The sequence below is a fragment of the Schistocerca serialis genome, chromosome 11, assembly GCF_023864345.2.
Source record: "Schistocerca serialis cubense isolate TAMUIC-IGC-003099 chromosome 11, iqSchSeri2.2, whole genome shotgun sequence".
In the NCBI taxonomy this organism is placed as follows: Eukaryota; Metazoa; Arthropoda; class Insecta; order Orthoptera; family Acrididae; genus Schistocerca; species Schistocerca serialis.
In genome coordinates this window covers 166862303-166889892 of record NC_064648.1, presented here as the reverse complement: position 1 = coordinate 166889892, position 27590 = coordinate 166862303, and the positions used below count along the sequence as shown (strand labels likewise).

The 27590-nt window shown below is 43.7% G+C and overlaps 1 protein-coding gene and 1 long non-coding RNA gene across 2 annotated transcripts in view; both read left to right on the top strand.

The window, feature by feature from the left end:
- LOC126426592 (ankyrin-3-like) overlaps positions 1 to 22831 on the top strand; it is a 53953-nt gene extending 31122 nt beyond the window's left edge. The window contains exons 5-6 of the mRNA XM_050088486.1: positions 10409 to 10558; positions 22296 to 22831. Of these exons, the coding sequence (XP_049944443.1) occupies positions 10409 to 10558; positions 22296 to 22788 (643 nt within the window). The 3' untranslated portion in view covers positions 22789 to 22831. The remainder of the gene's footprint in view (positions 1 to 10408; positions 10559 to 22295) is intronic.
- Positions 22832 to 24897: 2066 nt separating this feature from the next.
- LOC126427060 (uncharacterized) lies at positions 24898 to 27154 on the top strand. Its single transcript, XR_007576516.1, has 2 exons — positions 24898 to 26774; positions 26866 to 27154. It is a non-coding gene; the product is annotated as an uncharacterized LOC126427060 (long non-coding RNA).
- Positions 27155 to 27590: the final 436 nt, after the last annotated feature.

Sequence of the window (27590 nt, the reverse complement as noted above, 5' to 3'; positions counted from 1 at the left end):
GAAAATTCCGCTGGTGCACTCAAATCGTAGCCCACCAAAGTAGTTAATTGCACCGCATGCCAGCTAACTCTCAGCAGCAGAACCATTCGATGTTGCTCACCGGAAAACCTCCCCAACAGCAAACCATCGAAGCGAACCAGCACAACATAAATGGACGTGGCTTGGGTAGTTGGAACCGCTCCTCAACCTTGACGTCCTGGGTCGGTGAACCACGAAGCACGTAGCGATCAGACAGCTCCACACACGCTCCGACACTCGCCAGGGGCTGCCAGCGGCCCCAGAAGACTGCACCGCATGGATATACCTTCCCTCGTCTGCAACAACCAACCGACTCACTCCAGACCACCTTGGAATGCCGACAACATCTAAAATATTTGTCAGTGGAAATAACGCCACTACACAAGGGATCACCAATTTAGTATTGGAGGGCAGTGTGGAGGGTAAAAATCATAGGGGGAGACCAAGAGATGAATACACTAAGCAGATTCAGAAGGATGTAGGTTGCAGTAGGTACTGGGAGATGAAGAAGCTTGCACAGGATAGAGTAGCATGGAGAGCTGCATCAAACCAGTCTCAGGACTGAAGACCACAACAACAACAACAACAACAACAACAACACACACAACCTGACAAACACTTGCACGAAGACCTGAACGATACCCAACGGTAACTAAGCACACAGGAAGACAAATCGGGAGTCGATGCACAATTCCACAGCCGACTCATGAACGATTGGCGAGCCAAAACGCGTCATCTGGTAGGACGACCGACCGACGATAGACCATTGCCCGGGTCAAGTGATGCGTGGCGGCATTTGGTCGGGCGAGCCATGTCGACGCAAACCTTACTGCTGCTCCAACCCGACTGCACTAATGCCGCATTGCAACCCTCGACTGGCATGACTGGACTGCGCTCCACACGCGTTCCAACTGACTGGCAGACTCAAACTCCCGTCACGAACTCCAGAGCCGAACAGTTTACGACAGACAACAACCGGGAAGTAATAGCAGTCGAGCAAAGGTACTACGAGAGGGGGTATATCGATACGCGCTGCTAACGCCGCTCACGGTCAGGCAAAACAACAACTCACTGACAGTAGTAATTTAAATTACCGTAGTGAGGTGGAAGTACGTTAAAAACAGCGGGAACATGAGCCATGCACGGCTCAAATACGAGCCCCGGACTACCAATCCACTGTATAAAAACAGCAAATTATTTTTTCGAAACTGAGATTCCAAGCCGGATGATAAAAGTACGATCGAATAGCAGAAGTTGTTAAGGCCATTGCTCGCACATAGTGGGAAATCCAGGTTCAGGTCCTAGTCTGGCGCAGATTTTCATATGTCACCAATAAATTGTAGAGCTGGAATCTCATCGTATTTTCTATTGCGAACACATTTCTTATGTTTTGTAGATCTGTGAACTGCAGCTGTGTCCGTTCCTTCAGACACGCATCCTTGTCTGAAGGATATGCCATAGAAGGCTCTTAAGAGCAAGCATGTTAAGTAGTATTTGCATGCCCAGGCAAAGGCCGCACTAAAAATGAGTAAGTTTCTTCCTGTGTCACAGTGATCGTTCTACAGCAAGACATGGAAACTGATGGTGATGTTTGCAGGTTTGGGTCGATCACTGAAGCATGCACGCATAGAGGAAGTGGGAAATTCGGTTTCCAGTGCAGGTCCATCACGCTTCTTACGTCACCAGTAAACTGTACAGTCAGTGTCATAGTATTCTCTGTTGTGGATACGTTTCTTGTACTTCAAGCAGCTGTAGGTCACAGCTGTACCTGTTTCTTCAAACATGCATGCATGTCTGCAGGCCATTGCATAGTAGACCCTTAAACATAGACACTGGAAATAGCAATAGCATTTTCTGATGGCTCACGATGCTTTCGTTGAATTCTCCCAACAGTTTCATCAAATCTCTGCACAGAACGGAGTTTGTTAACAGATGCATGTCTGCAGGTCATTGCATAGTAGACCCTTAAACATAGACACTGGAAATAGCAATAGCATTTTCTGATGGCTCACGATGCTTTCGTTGAATTCTCCCAACAGTTTCATCAAATCTCTGCACAGAACGGAGTTTGTTAACAGATGCATGTCTGCAGGTCGTTGCATAGTAGACCCTTAAACATAGACACTGGAAATAGCAATAGCATTTTCTGATGGCTCACGATGCTTTCGTTGAATTCTCCCAACAGTTTCATCAAATCTCTGCACAGAACGGAGTTTGTTAACCGATGCATGTCTGCAGGTCATTGCATAGTAGACCCTTAAACATAGACACTGGAAATAGCAATAGCATTTTCTGATGGCTCACGATGCTTTCGTTGAATTCTCCCAACAGTTTCATCAAATCTCTGCACAGAACGGAGTTTGTTAACAGATGCATGTCTGCAGGTCATTGCATAGTAGACCCTTAAACATAGACACTGGAAATAGCAATAGCATTTTCTGATGGCTCACGATGCTTTCGTTGAATTCTCCCAACAGTTTCATCAAATCTCTGCACAGAACGGAGTTTGTTAACCGATGCATGTCTGCAGGTCATTGCATAGTAGACCCTTAAACATAGACACTGGAAATAGCAATAGCATTTTCTGATGGCTCACGATGCTTTCGTTGAATTCTCCCAACAGTTTCATCAAATCTCTGCACAGAACGGAGTTTGTTAACAGATGCATGTCTGCAGGTCATTGCATAGTAGACCCTTAAACATAGACACTGGAAATAGCAATAGCATTTTCTGATGGCTCACGATGCTTTCGTTGAATTCTCCCAACAGTTTCATCAAATCTCTGCACAGAACAGAGTTTGTTAGCAGATAGGTTAGCCCACAAAAATCATGCAATAGATAAGATTTTAATAACTTCATGAATTATTTAGGTCCTAATTGCAGTCGTCACTTCTATTAAATTGCATGTGTACAACAATCTATTATTTACATCATCATATGTTTAAAGCACAAGGAAAATGAGCTGTGGACACTGCAGGTGCCATTCTAGTGATGGACACAATGGTGGGCAGCTCAGATCAGAGAGAGACGCAGTGACATGTACTGTTGGTACCTAGGGCAATTAGTTCAAAGTAACCTTTCTACTCGTCTGCTGTCTACCCCGCTACTGACAATGTGGTACCTATAAATCGCGCTATGATGTATAAAGAGAAAGTGAAGAAGCGGAGCAAGTTAGTCGCACCTTATCTGAGCCAGAGAAACATCTGCACTATGTGATCAAAAATATCCGGACATGCCCCAAAACATACGTTTTTCATATTAGGTGCATTGCATTGCCATCTACTGCCAGGTACTCCATATCAGCGACCTCAGTAGTCATTAGACTTCATGAGAGAGCACAATGGAGCGCTAGGAGGAACTCACGGACTTCGAACGTGGTCAGGTGATTGGGTGTCACGTGTATCATACGTCTGTACGCGATATTTTCACACTCCTAGGTCACTGTTTCCGATGTGATAGTGAAGTTGAATCGTGAAGGGACACATACAACACAAAAGCGTACAGGCCAACTACGTCTGTTGACTGACAGATTGCCGACAGTTGAAGAAGGTCTTAATGTGGAATAGGCAGACATCTATCTAGACCATCGCACGGGAAATCGAAACTTCATCAGGATCCACTGCAAGTACTGTCACAATTAGGTGGGAGGTGAGACAACTTGGATATGACGGTCAAGCAGCTGCTCTTAAATCACATATCACGTTGGTAAATGCCAAATGACACCTCGCTCGGTGTAAGGAGCGTGAGTATTGGACGATTGAACAGTAGAAAAACGTTGTGTGGAGTGACTAATCACGGTACACAATCTGGCGATCCGATGGCAGGGTGTGGGTATGGCGAATGCCCCATGAATGTCTTCTTCCAGCGTGTGTAGTGACAACAGTAAAATTCGGAGGCGCTGGTTTTATGATGTGGACGTATTTATCTTGGAGGTTTAGCGTGGCACTATCACAGCACAGGCCTACATTGATGTTTTATGCACCTTCTTCCTTTCCACTGTTGAAGAGCAATTTGGGAATGGCGTTTGCATCTTTCAACACTTTCAAGAACCTGTTCATAATGCGCAGCCTATAGCGGAGTGTTAACACAGCAATAACCTCGTCTGTTGTACGTTTTATGTGTGTTGTGTATCTCCCTTTTACTTTCTACATACATATGAGGGATTCAGTGACCATTTCTGTTACAAAACTTCGTTCACTCTAATCATGTAGTCGAAGGGAATTAGAAGTAACTTTTGTGAAGTATACTATGCTTGAAGGAAATTGGTGTCGTTCTCAGTCGGAGCATATATGGAACATTTCTCTTGAAGAAGGTAAAAAAGAAAAAAAATGGTTCAAATGGCTCTGAGTGCTATGGGACTTAACAGCTGTGGTCATCAATCCCCTAGAACTTAGAACTACTTAAACCTAACTAACCTAAGGACATCACACACATCCATTCCCGAGGCGGGATTCGAACCTGCGACCGTAGCAGTCCCGTGGTTCCGGACTGTGCGCCTAGAACCACTAGACCACCGCGGCCGGCAGGATTCTAATCTGTGACTGTAGTGGTCGTGTGGTTCCAGACTGAAGCGCCTAGAACCGCACGGCCACATTGGCCGGCAAAGAAGGTCATGTAAGAACCTAAACACCGCATGAACACCTCACAAGAAAGGAGACCGAGTTCCACAACAGCACTGCCACTTCAGGCCGTTCTGCATATCGCTCTGTCTTCCTTCACATTTCCTTCCCACTTCTACTGTGTTGTTTCTCATGATATTGCCATACTTCGGTGCACTCCCTTGTGCAACAACAATGGAAGGCACTCTTATGTGCGAAAACTAAGTACTTGCCTCTTAGAGGCTGTCAAATATCTACTGACTAATCTTCGCTTAATTTTCGATGCGGCTTTAGTAAAGGTTAGTCCTGCAGTGTTTTGTTCTGATAGATCTTAGGATTTTCCATATATGGCCTGTTCCAATTACATGTCCATCCCTAACCACGTCAATATGAAAGAGATTTTTAGATCCTTCTTTTCTTTGTTATAAACATTTCAAATAATAAATACTTACTACAATGCTTCTCACTATCTTTCTTTCTTTCTTTTGCTTGTGCCTTCGTCCTGCAGGTATGCAGGGTCAGCATGGTTAATCGGATTTGGCAATGTTAGATTAAGGGGTGGCCGGATGCCCTTCCTGCCACCATCCTGTACCCCCCTGGACAGAATTAGTGTACCCCACCTGTCTGCGACTAGTGTAGTCCGTTGAATAATGCGAAAGTGTTCAGAGGTCTGCGAGCCATGTAACTGAGGCGGGACGTGAGGACCAGCCCCGGTATTCACCTAGGGGGATGTGGAAAAGAGCCTAAAAACTACATCTGTCGTCGTTAGTCCGCCAGGCGGATTCGATCCGGGGCCGGCACGCCTACCCGAGTCCATGAAGCAGCGCATTAGCGCTCTCAGCTAATGTGGCAGGTCTACAATGCTTCTGACCAGTAATTATTATACATTATTTTTATTTTTAGAAATATCTGAATATTTATGCACTACTTACTGAGTTGCTTGAAAAACTGGATTTCTTATTCTTCAGACAATAATCCTTACACTGAATGACATTTTTTTTATTGTTATAGAACTGTATTCTATAATTATAAGCGAAAATTAATGTTTGAAAGAAAATGCTTATCGCCACAGCTAGCTTTGCAAGATGCCCATTATTCACGCATTAAATGTGTAATTTTATCTGAATTGTTTAGAAGCAAAGTTGGGAAATGCAGTTCCTCACTTAAATAGGATGCATGTCACTAGACAGAACCCTTATCTTCTTCATTGCCTCAAGCTATGTACACTATTGCATTGTAGCTATTCATCTGCTTACAATGACAACCAGTTCACACACAGTTATCCATCCATGTCACATGCATATACATGAAGCCTCTCTTATTATGTCAATGGTATATTCATTGCTCCTCATGAGAAATCACAAACGTTAACCAACAGACACACTCACACACCTAACACAACTACAGCTGTCAAAACTAGAAACTGCCACATCTTCAGTAATGTAGTTCTCACTCATTTGATGCATGGATTTCCAAACAGTTACAGCCATTAAACACCGCTGTTACATGTAGCATGGTTCACAAAACTCTTGAATTGCTTCTTGTCTTTTACCATGACAACACTTGCATCATATGCACCAATTGTAAATTACATGTCATCCAAACACCATCTACAATTAATAAACACTGATATAACAGACACACACACACACACACACACACACACACAGAGATGCACACACACACACACACACACACACACACAGAGATGCACACACACACACACACACACACACACACACACACACACACACAGACACGTTCATTGACTTCAGTACCGACCTTTCAGTTTCCAGACATCTGCTTGTATCTTCTCTTTAGTTGGAGAACACTCAATGGATTTTCCCTAATTTCTACATAAAAGCATGATTTCATGAGCCTTCACATAGATATATTTCGTGCATAGCCTTATGTAACCTCTTTCTCATGGTTTTCACTCATATTGCATCCATGACATCCATTAATCACACTTTGATAAATATGATTACACTGAACACAGTAACGAATCTAAATTCTTAATTTCAGTAGGTATATATATATATATATATATATATATATATATATATATATAGAATTGATGTATCTGCTTATTTTACTGATCATACCCATAGGCTCATTCATCCTTCCAGTCAGGTAGTATTCAACATCACCTGTTTCGTGTGAGTGCTCATTGGTGTCAAATACATCTATTGGCTGATGTTTCAATTCTGTAATAAAGTTTTTAATGGAAGTCAAATTTTTACTGTAGTTCCTTCGTAATATAACAAATAAGACAAAACGTTTTTCTCTGAATTTCCTTCACCGGTTATTTCAGAAGCATCTGTCATCATATTTACTATATGTTCCCCCCACAGCCTGGTCTGGAGCATTTTACCTACAAACTCCATCTGATGGACATAATAGCATATTAAGTACGTCTAAGAGTTACTGCATTTCTAATCTCGGTGTAATTGTTGTTTGGTATATTAAGCTGCTGGTATGAGGAACTCAGGAGAAGCAGCGTGTAAACTGATTGTCTCACTAGTAAGTCATTTATCTTAGTGAATTAGTGGACCAGCTGTTGTCTTTGGCTGTATTTGTCCCATTATCTGTGGATGGGCAGATGGCGTCTGGTCTCTGTGTGAATACATGTATCCAAGCAGTCTACATCTGCATAGCGTGCCAGCCACTGGACACAACAGGACCACCACCAGCATACAAAAAAATGGCTCTGAGCACTATGGGACTTAACATCTATGGTCAGCAGTCCCCTAGAACTTAGAACCACTTAAACCTAACTAACCTAAGGACATCACACAACACCCAGCCATCACGAGGCAGAGAAAATCCCTGACCCCGCCGGGAATCGAACCCGGGAACCCGGGCATGGGAAGCGAGAACGCTACCGCACGACCACGAGATGCGAGCCCACCAGCATACAGCCACACAGCGAGCACAGCAACTACTGCCAGACACTCGTCACAATTGCGCAGACCACAGGTCCCCACTCAACCCCCGCACAAGATGGTACCACCGTCTCTTTCATGTCCTGAGTTCTGTCACTACACAACCATATATGTAAACAAATTAGAGGGGGTGGCGTTAGCGAAGTGTTATGCTGAGAAAATATTTTGGTTTCTAAAAGCAGAGGTTGTGATGGTTAACAGTAAACTTGTTGTTTTAATCGATGTCGCCATCTTTCTTTGGATTCAGAGAGGAATGGCGTTCAATTTACAGATTTAATGTAAGGACTTTGAATCTGCATGTATTCATCTGCACTGACTGTGTAGATTATTTTCATACCAAATGTTTGCTCAGTGTAGTAGTATGGGGAATGTTTGCTAAGCTAAGTTCTTTTCCAAAGTTACCGTATATATTAGCCCGCCCAGTTGACTGTGGTCTAACGCATGGCTTTCTGGGTGGGAAGGAGCGCCTGGTCCCCGGTACGAATCCGCCCGACGGATCTGTGACGAGGTCCGGTGGTCAGTCTGTGGATGGTTTTTAGGCGGTTTTCTATCTGCCTCGGCGAATGCGGGCTGATTTCCCTTATTCTGCCTCAGTTACACTATATCGGTGATTGCTGTGGAAAGAAGTTCTCCATGTACGAATACACCACCATTACTCTACCACGCAAACATAGGGGTTACACTCGTCTGGTGTGAGACGTTCCCTGGGGGGTGCACCAGGGCTCGAACCGCACAATAACCTTGGGTTCGGTGTGGGGTGGCGGAGGGGTGCAGTGGACTGTGGTAGTCGTCGTGGGGTTTTAGACCACTGCGGCTGTGGTGGGAATGGAGCCTCTCCTTCGTTTCTAGGTCCCCAGTTAACATACAATACAACGCAATACAATACTGGATATATTGATGTAGTGGATAGAGTTTCTAGTTTCATTGTTGGTTACATATCTCCCAAATTAATCCTGAAGGGAATGGAAGAGGAAGCAGGTTGATGGTGCATTGCTATACGAGTAACATACATGAACATAAATTTATGGGGTTTATCAGCAGCAGAAGAGAAGGGTTGAGTCTGTAGACAGTGAAGCATGTAAGACTGGAAAGATAACCTCCATCTAAGACTATGATGTAGAGTCTATCTTTAAGTATACAATGCCTCAACAAGAACCAAAGTATCCACAATGGCTAACGAAATGAAATGATTCTTCACAGGTTGAGACAGTACGTAACATTATTTCCGTGGTTGAAAAATCGGGTCAAATTCACACAGAATGTTTTGTGTTCGTTTGTGGCATATTATCGCACAAGATGCCTAGAATTCGTTGCTTCAACCTTAAACAACGTCACCAGGGCAACATATACACAGTGAAGGGTGCTGCAACAAATATGACACCAGTGGCTCAGGACAGCAATCTCTTAGTGCTGGTAGTGAAGAATATCATCACAGGAATTATCTACCAACTGCTGTAATGGAAGCCATCAAACCTATGTTCAGAGACTTGCAAATGAAAACTTATTGAAGAAATGTCTTCTTGGTGGTACTCAAAACCCAAATCAAAACTTTAAACAATGTGTATAGGAAAGAGTCATAAAAACCATATTTTGCGGGAATAAATGCTATTGGTGTTTATGATCCAATTTCGTGTTCTAATGATGGTGCGAAAAGCAGGAAATACGTTTTAGAGAAATTGAGAATGAAGCCAGGAGGGAACTCCATGAAAGCTTTCTATGCAATGGACAGAGAGAGAGTGTAGTGAAACAAATAAATTATTTTTGGGGATGAGAGAAGAGTGTATCACAGAAATGTGAAAAGAAAGAAAGCTGGTTTTGGAAAATTGAAAAGGACCTTCTTATGGAAGGGGGCAGCTGTAAATGAATAACAAATACAAGGAGAAACGTTAACTGCCATATTCTGCAAAACAAAGATTTCTGTACTTGGGTACATATAACATCCAAAATAAATATCCTATTACTTTCTAACCTGGTATGTTTATTAAACACAAATTCTTTAGGGCAAAATTCTAGAGTTTTTCAAATCAATTAAAAATTATGGTAATAATTGAAATATTTAACTACAAAATTTGAATTGTTTCTAAAGACGAAGTTCAAAATGAAACACCTAATTAATTTTTTCATGAATTAAATAATTTTTTTAGTTTCATACACCTATAACTGGTTTGTATGGCGTGCGAAATTCATCGAAGAATCTCTCATGCTTATGAAGGGAAGTGTACCTATAGCAATAAATGCAGCCAACAGTAAGTGAAAAAAATTATGAAATGTCACATGTAAAAAAAAAATTATTTTGTTATGTTTTTGAACTTCCACTGTTAGGAGTGTGAATCTGGAACTTCTTGCTCGTGCTGACACATCTACACGAATTTATTTGTAAAAGTATAGACAGTGAAAATTGAAGTGTCCTGTGGTGCCTCACCTGCTCCACGTCTGCCCATTTGACGTTCAACCCCGCTTAACACACGAGCTACAAACACCATCTCATGACGGCAGCAACACATTAAGTGCATTGAAGGGGAACTGTCATTCCAGTTCCTTTGTGATTTATGCTGCTGTGCTTTGAAACTATGTCAACACATAGCGGTCATAAACACAATTGTTGAGCTTCGTACGAGCCTTATATTTATGCTTTATTTTGTACCAAATACTGTGTAATATTCTAGGCTACAGGTAGGAGAAGCAGTGTGTAAACTGATTATCTGCATTCTGAGTGATTCATCTTAGTGGGCTCGCTACTGTAGTTGCGAGTGTGTTTTCCATTATCTGTGTGTGGACAGTACCTCAGCAGTACCGTGTATGGTAATCTGACCACTGTGGACTCGAAGCAGTGTTCCTTCTGTGCAGCACGCCAAGCGCTGGAGAGAGCAGGACCGGCCCCTCCTCGCAGCCGCACAGTGGCCACAGCGACGACGGCCGGAGCCCAGCCACAGCTGTGCCCCCCACCACTCCCCAGGCCACTCCACAGCCTGATGACGCCGCCGTCTCTCTGCTGCGGTGAGTTCCATCACTTCTTGTGCAGACTGTCCACAACTACAGCGCGACATGTTGGGGAGATAGCCTAGTGTTAAAGTAAAGAAATGGAATGTCGCTGATTCCTGTTTTTGACAAAGCAGAAGTTATAGTTCTCGTTTAAAGTTACTGCTGTTATAAACTGCGACATTCGAAGAGGCAAGGATGCAAGGGATTCCCTGCACTCTTCTACAGGTTTGCAATTTGTCGTATTTTCAATTCCTAACACAACTTAGCAGCTGAATGAAATTACTTGTTGTAAGATGCAATAATACTGAATACATCCCCAAAGATAGCAACTGTGTTGGTCTGTTAGAGGCAGTTTCCGTTTGCAGGGATGGTTTCCTATCTTATGAATTAATTCTGTAGGGGTTAGATCTTGATTGTTGCTTATGACTAGCAATCACCTTCACTATTAGGATGCATCACCACATGACCAGGACTTTCTGAAACTTGCATTGTCTTGCATTTCCACGATGACTCTCCCTACACTATCATGAGATATTCTCTCACAGGGTCTGTGGGAACGCCTGAGCCGTGTATGGCTCGTGTTTCATGACATTTATTCCATGTAATCTTCTATTACAATACCCCCGCCTCGTTTACTTATTCTACTTACTAGCGTCACTAACTTCCTACCATACTTGTCCGTGAGCGACAGCAGCAGCGCATTTCGATAAGTGCGCTGTCGTACCATCTCTGGAGCGACCGACAGTATTTCCGTGTCGTCGTGTGTCTGGTAGTCAGTGAGGGTGATCGGATCTGGAGCGGTTGGAGTTGGAACGCGGCAGAAGTGCAGTCGAAACGTAGGTGCAGTCAGATACTGAGCCTCAGGGAGGTCCGCACAGCTAGTACCAGCGAGGGCGACCGTTGGTTGGGCGTTCGGTCCGTCGCCTCATCGACGAGGTGTATTTTCTTTCGGTTCCTTCCTGTGCAGAGGTGTCGGCTGTGTTCCCTCTGCATGGCTGGGACCGAGCCAATGTCTCTGGAACGTCGTCCATCCGAAGAAAGTCGGCTGAATTGGGGACGCACCAGCAGTGCAGTCGGGATGCAGCAGCAGTGAAGTCGGGCACGGAGAGCAGGTGAGTCGCGGACAGCAAGTACTCGCAGACCGCTCGTGACAGAGGATGAACTGTTTGACGGACAGAGATTGGAGCGGGACGACTGCTGGTCGTCTCATCGGCCGACATATATTTGGTCTTTTTCACCGCTTCTGGGCCTCATCACTGGCTCATCTTGCTGGATGTGGTTTGGTTCCTTCTTGTGCGGAACGTCTTGGCCAATGGGCAAGAGTTCCTCTGCATGATTAGGTCAGAGCCATCGTGCCAGGATCGCCGTGTCTCCCACTTCCCGACAGACATCGGGTTCAGTCTGTTTGGAGCTGCAGTGAGCTCCGGATAGGCAAGACTCGCCCGACCATTGCTGATACACGTGGTTTGAGTGCAAATGACCTTGGTTGGCTGCTGGTCGGTCGTGTGGTCAGACGACGTGTTTCGTCACCGACTCTCCTTCGGTTTTGTGTGTGTGTCCTCCTGTGATATGTCCTAGTTGTTCATCAGTCATTCGTTTCACGAGTGTTCCAGTTTCTTGTGGCAGTGTTTCGTGCAACACTGTGTACCCTGTGTCAGTTCGACTGAGCAATGCGTTACCCTGGGTAGTGTTATAGGCCCTTTGCTATTCCTTATCTATATAAAAGATTTTAGAGACAATCTGAGCAGCCGCCTTCGGTTGTTTGCAGATGACGCTGTCGTTTATGGATTAATAAAGTCATCAGAAGATCAAAACAAACTCCAAAACGATTTAGAAAAGATATCTGAATTGTGCGAAAAGTGGCAGTCATCCACACGAGTGCTAAATGAAACTCGTTAAACTTCCGTTACACGATAAATGAGTCTAATCTAAAAGCTGTAAATTCAACTAAATACCTACGTATTACAGTAAAGAACAACTTAAATCGGAAGGAACACATATAAAATGTTGTGGGGAAGGATAACGAAAGACTGCGTTTTATTGGCAGGACACTTACAAAATGTAACACACCTACTAAGGCGACTGCCTACACCACTCTTGTCCGTCTGCTTTTAGAATACTGCTGCACGGTGTGGGATCCTTACCAGATAGGACTGACGGAGTACATTGAAAAAGTTCAAGGAAAGACAGCACGTTTTGTATTGTCTCGAAATATGGGAGAGAGTGTCACAGAAATTATACACGACTTGGGCTGGAGATCATTAAAAGAAAGGCATTTTTCATTGCGACGGAATCTTCTCACGAAATTCCAATCACCAACATTCTCCTCCGATGCGAAAATATTTTGTTGACACCGACCTACATAGGGCGGAACGATCACCAAGATAAAACAAGGGAAATCAGAGCTCATACGGAAAGATATAGGTGTTCATTCTTCCCACGTGCTATGCAAGATTGGAATAATGAATTGTGAAGGTGGTTCGATGAACCCTCAGCCAGGCACTTAAATATGATTTGCAGAGTATCGGTGTAGATGTAGAAGTTCTGTAATGCTGTCTGCTTACTGCAGTAGCCAGTTGATCGGCTAAGACAGAGCAGCGAGTGAATGTTTTCATACTGAGTTGATGCTGTCCCCCACGACGTGTAGTTCCACAGCCGTTGCGACGTTCATATCTGTCAGTAGTTATTGCGCCTGGGCCTATTAACACAACAATATTTGAAGACGAGTGTTAATGGTCTCTTCGCCGCGCTGGCAATTTCGTTGTAGTGATTTTGGTCCGGTGACCGAAATCAGGTGCTTGCTTCGTTGGCTGTCTGTCGGTTGGGCTGCCTTCCGATTTAGAGACTGTTGGTCAGGCTGCCTTTCTCGCCTAAACGGGCATTAGTGTTACGATCCCAGGCTAACCGTTGGAAACTTCTGAGGGCCGTTCCTTGTGTGCTACATAGTAATTTCCCTGTTTGGGTTTTAGTTATTTTATTGATGTGAGGCCTTCAGCTGAGTTTTAATATTTCTTAAATTAATTTCCTCGTTTTGCCCTTTTGCATGAAATGTTTTAAGATAAAGCTTTGTGCCTTTTAAATTTAAACTCTTTTCTAGGCCTTTAGCCGTTGAACAATTTGTTTGATATGTGGCCTTCAGCCAAGTATCAATATCACCTAAAATTAATGTTTTTACCTTGTCCTTAAGGCATGGGATTTTTATTTTTGTATAGGGGCCTTCAGCCTAATTTTGATGAAAATTTTTAAGATAAGGCTTTCTGCCTTTTAAAATTCAAACCCTTCTTTCTAGGGCTTAAGCCATTACATTATTTACTGATGTGCTTCCTTCAGCCAAGTTTCAATATCTCTTAAATTAATGTTGTTGTCTTGCCCTTTTACATGAAATATTTTAAGATAGCTACTTCTGCCTTTTGATGGTAACTCTCCTTATTGTTTTACATGCAGCCTCCAGCCAAGTTCCAGTTAAATTAAATTGCTAAGACCTTCAGCCTCTTTCGGTTGAGGATTTAGAAAATATTTTAGGGTGAAACCTCCAGAAGAACCTTGTCGTGACGCCATCTGCATTGCGAAAATATTCTGGACAATTTACCTTTTTGGATCCCTGGGAATGGACTGTCAAGGTGGAAGTGACCGTAGAATAAGTTACAGAGGGATCACATTCTATGACTTGGAGCTTTGAATTCCTAAGTTTGGTTGTAGTTGGAAAGCTAGGGAGTCTAAAAACGGAACTGCAAAGACCCAGTGTAGATACAGTGGGGGTCATTGATGTGAAATAGAAGAAAGCAAAGGATTTGTCATAAGACACATTGGGGTAATATCAACAGCAAATTGTATAATGGAATTCGTTATAAATATGAAAGCAGGGGAGTGTGTGGGCTACTGTGAACTGCTCAATGACAGAGTTTTTCTCACCAGATTCGATATCAAAAATGGTTCAAATGGCTCTGAGCACTATGGGACTTAACATCTGAGATATCAGTCCCCTAGAACTTAGAACTACTTAAACCTAACTAACCTAAGGACATCACACACATCCATGCCCGAGGCAGGATTCGAACCTGCGACCGTAGCGGTCGCGCGGTTCCAGACTGAAGCACCTAGAACCCCTCGGCCACACCGGCCGGCGATTCGACATCAAACGAACACCGACAACAGTAGTTCAGGTACAGATGGCAACGACACATGAAATGGAGAAAAGAGAGGAAGCATGGAATTGAAATGCGATTGTGGAGGAAAGAAAAGAAGAAATTGTCATGGGGATTATGGGTTTGGCACAGTGATGAGAGAGGTAAACGTCTAGTTGAATTATGCAGTCAAATTGAAATGGTAATAACGAATACTCTGTTCAGGAATCATGTGAGGAAAAATATGCTTGGAAAATACCCAGGGACACTGAAGGATTCGAGCTGGATTACTTCATGGTCAGACAGAGATTGCGACATCAGATATTGGAACGTAAGGTGTACCCAGATGTACACAAAGATTTAATAATTATGAAGAGTAGAGTGACGTTTAGCAGAATCGTCCAGAAGAATCAGCATAGAAGGATGTAGCATCATGCAGTAATGAAAAATGATGAGATGTGCTTGAAGTTAATGAACGATGTGTAAACGGCGGTAAGGAATATCACAGTAGGCTATTTAATTGAAGAGGAGTGGACATCTCTAGAACGTAAAATCATAGGTGGTGGACAGATAAACACAGATAAAAGGAAGCTAACTTCGAAGAAACCTTGAGTAACTGTAGAAAGACTGCAACTGATCAACAAAATAAGAAAGCATGTAAATGTTCAGAGAAAGACAGGAATAAAGCTACGTTCACTGAGGTGGCAAGAGTCGTGGGATACCTCCTAATGTCATGTCAGACCTCCTTGTGCGCAACCTAGAACAACAACTCGAGGTGGTGGGGACCCAAGAAGTCGTTGGAAGTCCCCTGTAAAAATACACTGCCAGGCTGCCTCTATAGCCGTCCACAACTACGAAAGTGTTCCTGCTGCAAGATTTTGTACAAGAACTGACCTCTCTATTATGTCCAATAAATCATCGGTGGGATTCATGATGCGCAATCCGGGTGGCCAAATCATTTACACCAGTTGTCGACAATGTTCCTCAAATCAATCGTGGACAGTTGTCGCCCACGGACATTAAATCGCTGATTGAGGAAATTGAGTCAACAAATGGCTGAAAATGGTCTCCAAGTAGGTAACCTTAACCATTTCCAGTCAATGATTCGTTCAGTTGGACGAGAGGTCCCAGCCCATTCCACGTAAGCACATAGCATGCCATTACAGAGCCAACACCATTTTGCACAGGCCCTTTTTGGCAAGTTGAGTCCAATGCTTCGTGGGTTCTACGCCACACTTGAACATTACAATCAGCTCTCACTAACTGAATCCGAGGCTTATCTGACCAGGCCACGCTTTTCCAGTCGTCTAGCCTTCAACCATTAAGGTCACGAGACCAGGAAAGGAATTGCGGGTGGTAACATACTGGTAGTGAAGTCACTCGCATTGGTCATCTGTTGCCACAGCACTTAACGGCAAATTTGGCGCATTGTCCTAGTGGATACGTTCGTCGTATATTCTACATTGATTTCTGCGGTTATTTCACAAAGTATTGCTTGTCTCTTAGCACCGACCACTACATGCACAAGCCGCTGCTTTTGGTCGTTGTATGAAGGCTGTTAGCCACAGCATTCACTGTGATGAGAGATAATGCCTGATATTTAGTATTCTTGGGACACCCTTGGCATTGTGTATCCTGGAATATTGAATTCCCTAACGATTTCCGATATGGGATGTCCTATGCATCTACCTCCAACTACTATTTGGTGTTGAAAGTTAATCCCCACTGTGTGGCCATAATCACGACGGAGACCCGTTCACACGAATCACCTGAGTTCATATGACAGCTCTGCCAATGCACTGCACTTTTGTACCTTGTGTGTGTGACACTGCCGCTGTCTGTATATGTGCACACCACTATTGAATGGCTTGTCACCTCAGTGTAGGCCAATTAGAAATGACATATGTGGGACGTGCCGCGTAGACTAGGTGAAACAACTGCAGAAAAATTGTGAAAAAACTAAAAAGAAACAGTCTTTTGCAGGACTGACAAATAATATAGAAAAATCTAAATTACAAACACCATGGGAATTCCACTGCCAGCCTCAGCAGACAGAGCACATAGGTGGAAAGATTACACTGAGAGCCTCTACGAATAGGGACCTTGTTCGATGATTTGATAGAGGAAGGAATCTGTGTCGACAGGGAAGATATACAGGATCTACTATTAGAGCCAGTAGTTTAAAGAACTCTGGATGATTTGACAACAAATAAAACTGACAGGGTACCTAGCGCTTCATCAGGACTACTAAGTTCATTGGGTAAAGTGGAAACCAAACGACAATTCAAGTTGGAGAGTAGAATCTGTGAGTTGGCGACATACCATCACTCTTTTACAAAAATATCATCCACATATTTCCCAAGATAGCAAGGGCAGATAAGTGTGAGGACTAGTGCGCAATCACCTTTCTTACTCATGCATCCAAGCTGCCGACGAGAATGATATACGGAGAAAGTGAAAAGAAAATTGAGAAACTGTCAAATGACGGTCAGTTTGACTTTAGAAGAAGTAAAGGCACCAGACACGGTGTTCGAAAGTTGTACGTTATAATGGAAGCAACTAAAAAGTTTTTTGACCTAGAAAAAGTGTTCGACATTATATAACTCTGCAAGATCTTCGAAAGTCTTATATAAATATGATTAAGTTACAGGGAAGGACGGGTAGGTTACAACATGTACAAGAACCAAGAGAGAACAGTAAGACTGGAAGATAAAGAACAAAGTGCTCAGATTAAGTGTGTAAGACAGGAGCAGTCTTTTGCCCCTGCTATTCCATCTACACATTCAAGAAGCTGTGATGGAAATATAATAAAAGTTCAAGGGTGGAATTAAAATTCGCGGTGAAAGGATGCCAATGAAAAATTTGGTTGATGACATTGCTATCCTCAGCGAAAGTGAATAGTTACAGGATCTGCTGATTGAATGGAGAGTCAGGTGAGCAAGGAATGTGAATTGAGAATGAATCACTAAAAGAAAATTCTACTGAGAAATAGTAGATGTCAGAAAACTTAACACTTAAATTGGTGGTCACGAAGTAGCCGATATTAAGAAATTCTGGAACCAAAATAACCCTTGATATACAAAGCCAGAAGGGCATGAGAAGCGTAGTAACAAAGGCAATATGGGTACAACTAGCCAACATAATTCCGCTGCTATGAAACATTTATGTTTGGATTACTACTTCGTATGATATTGAACGGTGGACAGTGGCAAAAAACCGGAACTGAGGAGACTAGGAGCGTGTGAAATGTGGTGATAGAGAAAAGTGTTGAAAATTAGGTGGACTTGTCAGATATGGAATGAGGGAGTACTCTCCAGAATCAGCGATATACGGAATCACTGGCAAGACGAAGGAGATGTATAGCGTAAAGACTGAAGGGAAAGACAGAGATTGAAATACATCCAACAATTAATTGAGTGTGTAGGGTGTAAGTGCTACTTTCAGATGAAGGTTGGTGCAAGAGAGGAATTCGTGGCAGGCCACATCAAACCGAGTAGAAAACTACTGGCTAAAATAATCTCATTTGACAGATTAATAGAATGTATCTGTACTTAATTGTCTTTACTTCATAAAGGAAGTGCTACATATTATTCCTGAGCATGCAACACGCAGTTCGTAGTATCAAAATGTAGGTGTTTATGTCACATGTAAATAACATGGCCCGTTTCTCAGTAGACATTCAGTTTCATCGACGGTATATGGACACGTATTAGAGAAAATTAATAAAGGGTGTGTTAAAGTTTCATCTCTATCAAGGCTTTTATTCTGCTGAGGGAACTTTGAGTAATGAGTGTGAAATTATATGGAGAAATGAGAACCCAATATTCTTCAACGTTGGCGCTTCAGTCTCCAGCGAAGCCAGTTTCTAACTCATCCCAGAGCAATTGCATTGGATTTAGCTCGGAATTCTGGACGGACAGTACATTCATATAAAGCTGTTGTCCAAACATTGTTGCCTGACAGGTAATGATTTATGATAAGAAGCACTGTCTTGCTAACGCAAACAATGTTGATCTACAGTGTGCAGTACACGAAGCTGGGAAACGTGCTTGCAATGCTGTCGAATTTAGTGTTCTCTTAAGCTCAATAGGGGAATGATACCATAACCATGGAAATATGCCGATAATTTAACGCCATCTCCTCTCTCCTTCACTTCTGACGTTACACAATATGGCAGGTAACAGTTATCAGCCAAAAACAGAGCCTTCTATCGGATTGCCACAGGTGGTTCATCTGTGCAGACCATTCGTTTCCATTGATCCATTGCCCAGTGGCGTCACGCATTTCACCAATTTTAGTGTTGCGTAGCACTGACTGCAGAAATGTGTGCCTCATTGGGGGGGGGGGGGGTGCTCGACCATTTTACAACATTCTTTTTACCTCCCTATGCACAGTCGTTGTGCTGGCTGCAGTGCTTGATGCGATTTTTTACAGCGACCCTCCATAAAGCTTCATGGTCCCTGTCCATCAGTACATGCCTCTTCTACCTTTTGCTATGGTTGTTGCTCTGCATTTCCACTTCACAAAAGCGTCTCCAAAAGTCGCCTAGAGCTACTGTGTAAGGGTCGAAACATTCCTGGTACATTTGTTACTCAGGTGACATCCAGTGTCTAGTGCACATTCAAAGTCCCTAACCCCCGTGATGGACCCATTCTGCTATTTCTGGTTCTGTACTGACGACACAAGTCTCTCTGCCTCCTTTTATACTGGCGGATCGGCCTCTGATTACACTTGTTGGCCAGACACACATTAGATAGAGGTATCTAGATACTTTTGAGCTGAGAGTGTAGCGTACCTCGCAGCCTATCCCTGATGTTATTCAATCTGTATGTTGAGCAAGCTGTAAAGGAAACAAGAGAAAAATTTGCATTAGGAATTGGAAGCCATGGAGAAGAAACAAAAACTTTGACGTTTACCAATGACATTGTAATTCCGTCACAGACAGCAAAGGGCCTGGAAGAGCAGTTGAATGGAATGGATAGTGTCTTGAGAGGAGGATAGAAGATGAACATTAGCAAAAGCGAAACGAGGATAAAGGAATGCAGTCAAATCGGCTGATGCCGAGGGAATTAAATTAGGAAATGAGACACTTAAAGTAGTAAACGAGTAAAGCTATTTGGGAAGCAAAATAACTGATCTTGGTCGAAGGAGAGAGGATATAAAATGTATACTGGCAATGGCAGAAGAAGTGTTTCAGAAGAAGAGAAATTAGTTAACATCGAGTATAGATTTAAGTGTCAGGAAGTCTTTTCTGAAAGTTTTTCTATCGAGTGTAGCCCTCTATAGAAGTGAAAGATGGACAAGAAACGATGTAAACAAGAAGGGAATAGAAGAGAAATGCAGTGCTACAGAAGAATGCTGAAGATTAGATGGGTAGATCAGGTAACTAATGAAGAGGTACTGGACAGAATTGGAGAGAAGAAGAATTTGTGGTACTACTTGACTACAAGATGGGATCGGTTGGTAGGGCATGTTCAGAGGCATCAAGGGATTACCAACTTAGTACTGGAGGGCAGCGTGGAGGATAAATGTCGTAGAGGGAGACCAAAAGATGAATACACAAGGCAAATTCAGAAGGATGTCGGTTGCAGAAGTTACTTGTCGTTGAAGAAGCTTGCACAGGCTAGAGTAGTATGGAGAACAGCATCAGAGCTGTCTCTGGACAGAAGACCACAACAACAACAGCAATATACCTAAATGTTGTCAGGTCTTTAGTGTCATAAGAACGTAGGATTCCGCGGCCGGTGTCATAGTGATTAAAATTCTTCTGGGTATTATGCCGCGTCATTGCTAAAAACTAACAACAATAATAAACTAAAACCGACGTTCCGGCCCAATCACTAGGTCTTTAGTATGTTTACGAAGCCAACACGCAGCTCGGCTAGTAATTTGAATGGTATAAAAAGCGCGTGAAATTTGATGTACCCCGGTGTCCAAAATTAAAGCAACAAATGGAAATTTTACAAGGTTGCGTATATTTTGCCATAAAATAGTAGAAACAGGTGATAGTAAAATAGAAACGATGTAAAATATAAAAACATGAACAGCTACAAAATGCACAAAGGTAGATAAAAATGTTCATCTTTTTTTTTAAACTTAACCGATTTGCACACAAAATTCGACAACTGGTTAATGTTTTCAGCATCGGGTGTGACCACCTCTGACTCATACAAGCCTGGCAGTGACAGGGAAAGCTGTGAATGATGTCATCGATCTCATGTGGAGGCAATTACACTATTCTTATTGCAGAGCTACTCGCAAGTCTTATAGAATTCCCAGAATGAGATTTTCACTCTGCAGCGGAGTGTACGCTGATATGATACTTCCTGGCAGATTAAAACCGTGTGCCGGACCGAAACTCGAACTTGGGACCTTTGCCTGGTAGAGCACTTGCCCGCGAAAGGCAAAGGTCCCGAGTTCGAGTCTCGGTCCGGCACACAGTTTTAATCTGCCGGGAAGTTTCTTATAGAATTGTTGGTGGAAGCTTATGTGATGCAACCCATCTCCCTAGTGTGTCCCCGGCATGCTCTATGGGATTCAAATTGGGAGATCGAGCGAACCACCCCATACGTGCAATATCTCCTATTCCCAAGAAAACGTCAATCACCTGATCTCTATGAGGCTTAGCATTATCGTCCACCAATACGAAGTCTACGGCAGAGCACCTCGCAAAAACCGCATATGAGGTCCCAAGATCTCGTCGCGATACCTGACAGGAGTTAAACCTAGCCGATTCACCCGTACAACATCATGAAGAGGTGTTCGAGTAGTCAACATCAGGGGTAATCCTCAATATCAGTCTTTTACAAAGCTGTTTGGTTTCCGAAATCGTGTTCCGCATTCCCTCCATATGCAAATCCGTCGAGAATCACTCTACAGACTATATTGGAACTCACCTGTGAAAAGGACGTGGACTATTTGCTCGGCCATCTAGGTGGCATGTTGACGACTTTAACATTTATTTCTGTGAAGATGTGTCAGAGGTACATATACAACAGGTCTCTGACAATAAAGGCCACTCTGCTAATGCCTTCTGTATAACGTCTACCTCGATTCAACACACCCAGTGCATGCTGCGAGGTTATATGGCAGTTGCCATGCAGTTGCAAGGCGGTGCTGCGATGCCCTTTTAGCCAGATAGCGGTTCTTTCTTTCTGGTATCACACGTGCTGGGTCCTGCCCCCGCCTTTGAGATACAGTTTCTGTCTCTACAAACTATCCCCACATCTGAGAAACAACAGAGCGCAGGGAGCCTGGTAGGCGTCTTCTCTGTACCATACTCCACCGTCTGTGACTGTGTCTACATTGTGGATGTGGGACTACCCAGCAAACACTACCCCATTTTGTAGTTTCACTGACTTCATCGTTGTAGTTGTTCATTGACTGGAATGCCAGCTACCATGCAGAACACCATGGTTCAGGCATCTGCTGACAGTTGGTATGAATACATTGGAATGAGACACACGATGCGGAAATCGCAGTTTGTTGTTTTAACTTTGGACACCAGTCTATTGTGGTAAACTTCTTGGAGAGATGAGTTGTTGGAACTCATCACAGTTCTGCGATAGTGCTTCGTCCTCAGATATGTGTGTTGAGAGAAATTTGTAAGTATCTTTCTTTTGTTGTAGGGATCTTTCCGGAGAAGAGAAGGGCAAGATGCTGATCGTGGCAGCTAAGGAGGGGTCAGTGAGCAAGGTGCGAACTTTGGTGGCGATGGGGGCGGACGTAGAGGCGAAGGACGACGACAAGTGGACAGCACTGCACTGGGCAGCAAGGAGGGGACACGTGGAGGTGGTGAGGCGTCTGCTGGAGGATGGAGCAGATGTCAACGCCAGGGACCGCTGGCAGAACACACCTCTGCACATGGCTGCATGGATAGGCAATGCGGCTGTGGTGCGGCTGCTGGCAGCATCCTCTGCCGACCCCAACGCCAGGGATCAAAGTGGGATCACACCACTGCACTATGCGGCACGGCGTGGACACGCAGATGCGGCGACTGCGCTACTGGAGGCAGGGGCCGACAGGGAAGTCAGGAATGACGATGGGGACACGCCGCTGGCCCTAGCCGAGCGGATCAACCACCAGCGGCTCACATACATCCTAGGATCAAGTTCAGTGTAATGCAAACGAATCTGGAGTAAAATGAATAAAGCTTTCTATGCGACCTCTGCTACTTTTAAGATAAAGAATTAAGAAAATCCTGCAGTCTTGCTTTGCACCCATATTTACATAGTACATACAACGACCCCAGTACCATTACAACAAGAATGCTTCTAGACTACTACAGGTAAAAGGTGGGGCACTCCTTTTGCTGAAAATTCAAAAGAAATTAAATAATTCTCGATTACTTATAAACACCAGGTTTCTACAGTATTTTATTAGTGGAAAATGCTTTTTAGGTGCATTTTTGGTGCTATGTGGAACTTCTATAAAATGAGAAAATTAATAGAAGTTTTTGAAATGCCTGAGCTAACAGGACAGAGCAGATTAGGTTGTGGAAAGGGGCCATAATAAGTTGCTGTCAGTTTCACTCAAAATACAAACTTTACTCATCAACACACACAATATTACAACAAGGATGCAAACCACTCAAAACTTTAATCGACCTCCTTTGATTAACCTTAGATCGGCTGATGGCCATACTCAAAATCCAAGACACAAGACCTAAGTAAGAAATTGAAATACAAGCTTCTTCTGGAGCTTCCACCCAAGAATATTTTCGAAATCTTCAATCCAAACAGGCTGAAGGACTTAGCAATTTAATTTTAATTGACCTTGGCTCGAGGCTGCATATTAAGAAATAAGAAGAGTTTAAATCAAAAAGCAGAAGGCCTTATCTGAAAACAAAAGCATAACAATCTTATGCCTTAAGGGCAAGACAAGAGCATTAATTTACGAGACATTAAAACTCGGCTGAAGGCTGCACATCTGCAAATACACTCCCGGAAATTGAAATAAGAACACCGTGAATTCATTGTCCCAGGAAGGGGAAACTTTATTGACACATTCCTGGGGTCAGATACATCACATGATCACACTGACAGAACCACAGGCACATAGACACAGGCAACAGAGCATGCACAATGTCGGCACTAGTACTGTGTATATCCACTTTTCGCAGCAATGCAGGCTGCTATTCTCCCATGGAGACGATCGTAGAGATGCTGGATGTAGTCCTGTGGAACGGCTTGCCATGCCATTTCCACCTGGCGCCTCAGTTGGACCAGCGTTCGTGCTGGACGTGCAGGCCGCGTGAGACGACGCTTCATCCACTCCCAAACATGCTCAATGGGGGACAGATCCGGAGATCTTGCTGGCCAGGGTAGTTGACTTACACCTTCTAGAGCACGTTGGGTGGCACGGGATACATGCGGACGTGCATTGTCCTGTTGGAACAGCAAGTTCCCTTGCCGGTCTAGGAATGGTAGAACGATGGGTTCGATGACGGTTTGGATGTACCGTGCACTATTCAGTGTCCCCTCGACGATCACCAGTGGTGTACGGCCAGTGTAGGAGATCGCTCCCCACACCATGATGCCGGGTGTTGGCCCTGTGTGCCTCGGTCGTATGCAGTCCTGATTGTGGCGCTCACCTGCACGGCGCCAAACACGCATACGACCATCATTGGCACCAAAGCAGAAGCGACTCTCATCGCTGAAGACGACACGTCTCCATTCGTCCCTCCATTCACGCCTGTCGCGACACCACTGCAGGCGGGCTGCACGATGTTGGGGCGTGAGCGGAAGACGGCCTAACGGTGTGCGGGACCGTAGCCCAGCTTCATGGAGACGGTTGCGAATGGTCCTCGCCGATACCCCAGGAGCAACAGTGTCCCTAATTTGCTGGGAAGTGGCGGTGCGGTCCCCTACGGCACTGCGTAGGATCCTACGGTCTTGGCGTGCATCCGTGCGTCGCTGCGGTCCGGTCCCAGGTCGACGGGCACGTGCACCTTCCGCCGACCACTGGCGACAACATCGATGTACTGTGGAGACCTCACGCCCCACGTGTTGAGCAATTCGGCGGTACGTCCACCCAGCCTCCCGCATGCCCACAATACGCCCTCGCTCAAAGTCCGTCAACTGCACATACGGTTCACGTCCACGCTGTCGCGGCATGCTACCAGTGTTAAAGACTGCGATGGAGCTCCGTATGCCACGGCAAACTGGCTGACACTGACGGCGGCGGTGCACAAATGCTGCGCAGCTAGCGCCATTCGACGGCCAACACCGCGGTTCCTGGTGTGTCCGCTGTGCCGTGCGTGTGATCATTGCTTGTACAGCCCTCTCGCAGTGTCCGGAGCAAGTATGGTGGGTCTGACACACCGGTGTCAATGTGTTCTTTTTTCCATTTCCAGGAGTGTAATTTAACGGCTTAGTCCCTAGAAAGAAAAGTTCCTATTTTAGAAGGTAGAAGGCCGTATCTTAAAACATTTCATATGAAAGTTGGTTGAAGGGCCCTGTAAAGAATAAAAATCTCATGCCTTAAGGGCAAGACAAGAAATTTAATTTAAGAGATAGTAATACTCGGCTGAAGGCCACATACCGACAAAGTATGTTTAACGGCTTAATGCCTTTTAGGCAGAAAGCCGTACCTTAAAACATCTCGCGTAAAATTGGAATAAAGGCCACATATAAAAAAATAACAAACTCATGCCTTAAGGGCAAGACAAGAACATTAATTGAGAGATATTGATACTCGGCTGAAGGCCACATATTTAACCAAATAACTAAAAACCCAAAGAGGGAAATTACTATGTAACACACAAGGAACGGCGCTCAGAAGTTTCCAAGGGTTGGCCTGGAATTGTAATGCTAACGCCCGTTTAGGTAAGACAGGCAGCCTGTGCAACAGCTTCTTAATCTGACGGCAACGAAGCCGACAGACAGCCGACCGACCAATAAACAAGATCAGTTCCGCTCCATGCAGCCAGCAAAACGATCACAAGATTTCAATACATTGACACACAGAATACTGGCGCCCACAACGACCAATAACACCGCAGCCGCCGAACTACACACTGTGCTAGACAGCAACAACACTGCCTAAAATTACGTCAACGACCAGGACAGGTAACTGGAACGTCAATGGCCACAAGGCAGAAGATACCGCTCGTTAACTTCAATAACAGTCCCCTAGAACTTAGAAAGACTTAAACCTAACTAACAGAAGGACACCACACACATCCATGCCCGAACCTGCAAACCGTAGCAGTCGCCTGAAGTGCCTAGAACCGCTCGGCCACCCCGGCCGGCGCAAAACATAGCAGTTTCAACGGTCTGCAGTGACGTTGTCCAGTGTGATGGTCACACTTTCTGTTCATTCATCTTGTTCCACATTCTCCTGCTGTCCTAGTATTCTGAAGTTTTCCTTTTGTAACGACATTACATAAGCTTCACGTAACCCTGTAGTTCCTTCACATCTTTGGCCACTTCTTTTTGCTGTGAGTTAATCTGAGATAGATTCCTCAGTACTTCATTCATTTCTCCCTGCTGCTGCTCCAGGTGAATCATCATACACGAAATTTGTGATGCCTATTCGCTCTTTCCCTTTATCAATGCCTTCTAGTGTTTTTGTAGCATAGTAACAAAATTTGTCATTTAGCTAACCACATTCGTCGCTCGTCTCATGCGTTACATGACTATTAGAGCTTTTTTTTCTGTCTCCCATAACCTGGATACACGCTAGCCTAGCATCTCTCTGTGCATCTACTGCCTACTGCTTCCCTTCTGTTGCTCTCTGCTTGGTTTTAGACATATTTTCCGTGAGTACAGACAGATTGCCTTTTATGTCTTCCTCGAATTTCTTTGTCATTTCTTTACCTTATTTACGCTCCTTTTCCCTTTTCTTTTATACCCTTTGCAGTATCTCTTGTGCATTTTTTGTTTGATTATCCATCCGTACAGTATATTCTCTAATCATACTGTTCCCTGTGCTCCCATCTTTTGGCAGCTGTGTGGGAAGTGGATATGCACTAATCCCAGAGTGCCGCTCTTGTGGCAAAACCGATCTCGCATGCTTTCATTCGGTGGCCTTTTGTACAGGGTGTTTCCGTAAGAGGGTGCAAAAATTTAACAGTACAGAAAATATGTTCCACTAAAGAATTTCAGGTAAGAAACATAGGGTCAGAGTAACCATCTTATAGAGATAATAGGAATAAAATCACATTACTGTGTACTTTTTTATTTATATTTGTTACAGTTAACGGCAAATACCATCAGTGGCACGATGAACGTGCCATTTATACTTTGTGTTACAAAATGTGCTGAAATTGCGGGCCATCAACCTCACTCCAAGTATAACATCGGCGAACAAGATTCTGACGCACCCTGACAAAGATCGCTGGTGTCTTTCGGATCACATCACAGGCAGCTGGAACGCTGGCAACTAATTCCTTCTCCGCATCCACTTTAACGAAATCGTCGAAATGAATGGAATTGATTTGAAATTTCGTTAAAGAAGAATAATAAATTTTATCTTTTGCTTTTAAGTTAATTTTCTTTCGTGCGAACTTTGTTGTAGAACCACTCTCTTATTTTCGTGTGGTAATACAAATTTTTACTTTCTTAAGAATTACGTACATTTAAAGAAAAAATAATATTTACGTGAACTCATATGAACTGGTTAAGAATATTAGGTTGAGAATTGAGTCCTTTAAATCATTCGGCCTTGGCATACAGTTTCCAGATGCAGTGGGTTTTTTTTGTTAAATATTTTTACTGAATTTTATCCCGGCTCTAGCCATAGAACACAAGATTACCTCTATTAGCAGAAAATGTTTTAATTATTGCCAAGCCGACATTTATCACTGATCAAACCTACTTCATTACACATTTAAGATATTTTGAAAGAACCAAACTGTTTAAATTTCAATGTTAACTAACATTAGCTATCCGCCTACGAATGCACAAACGTATAATTAATTA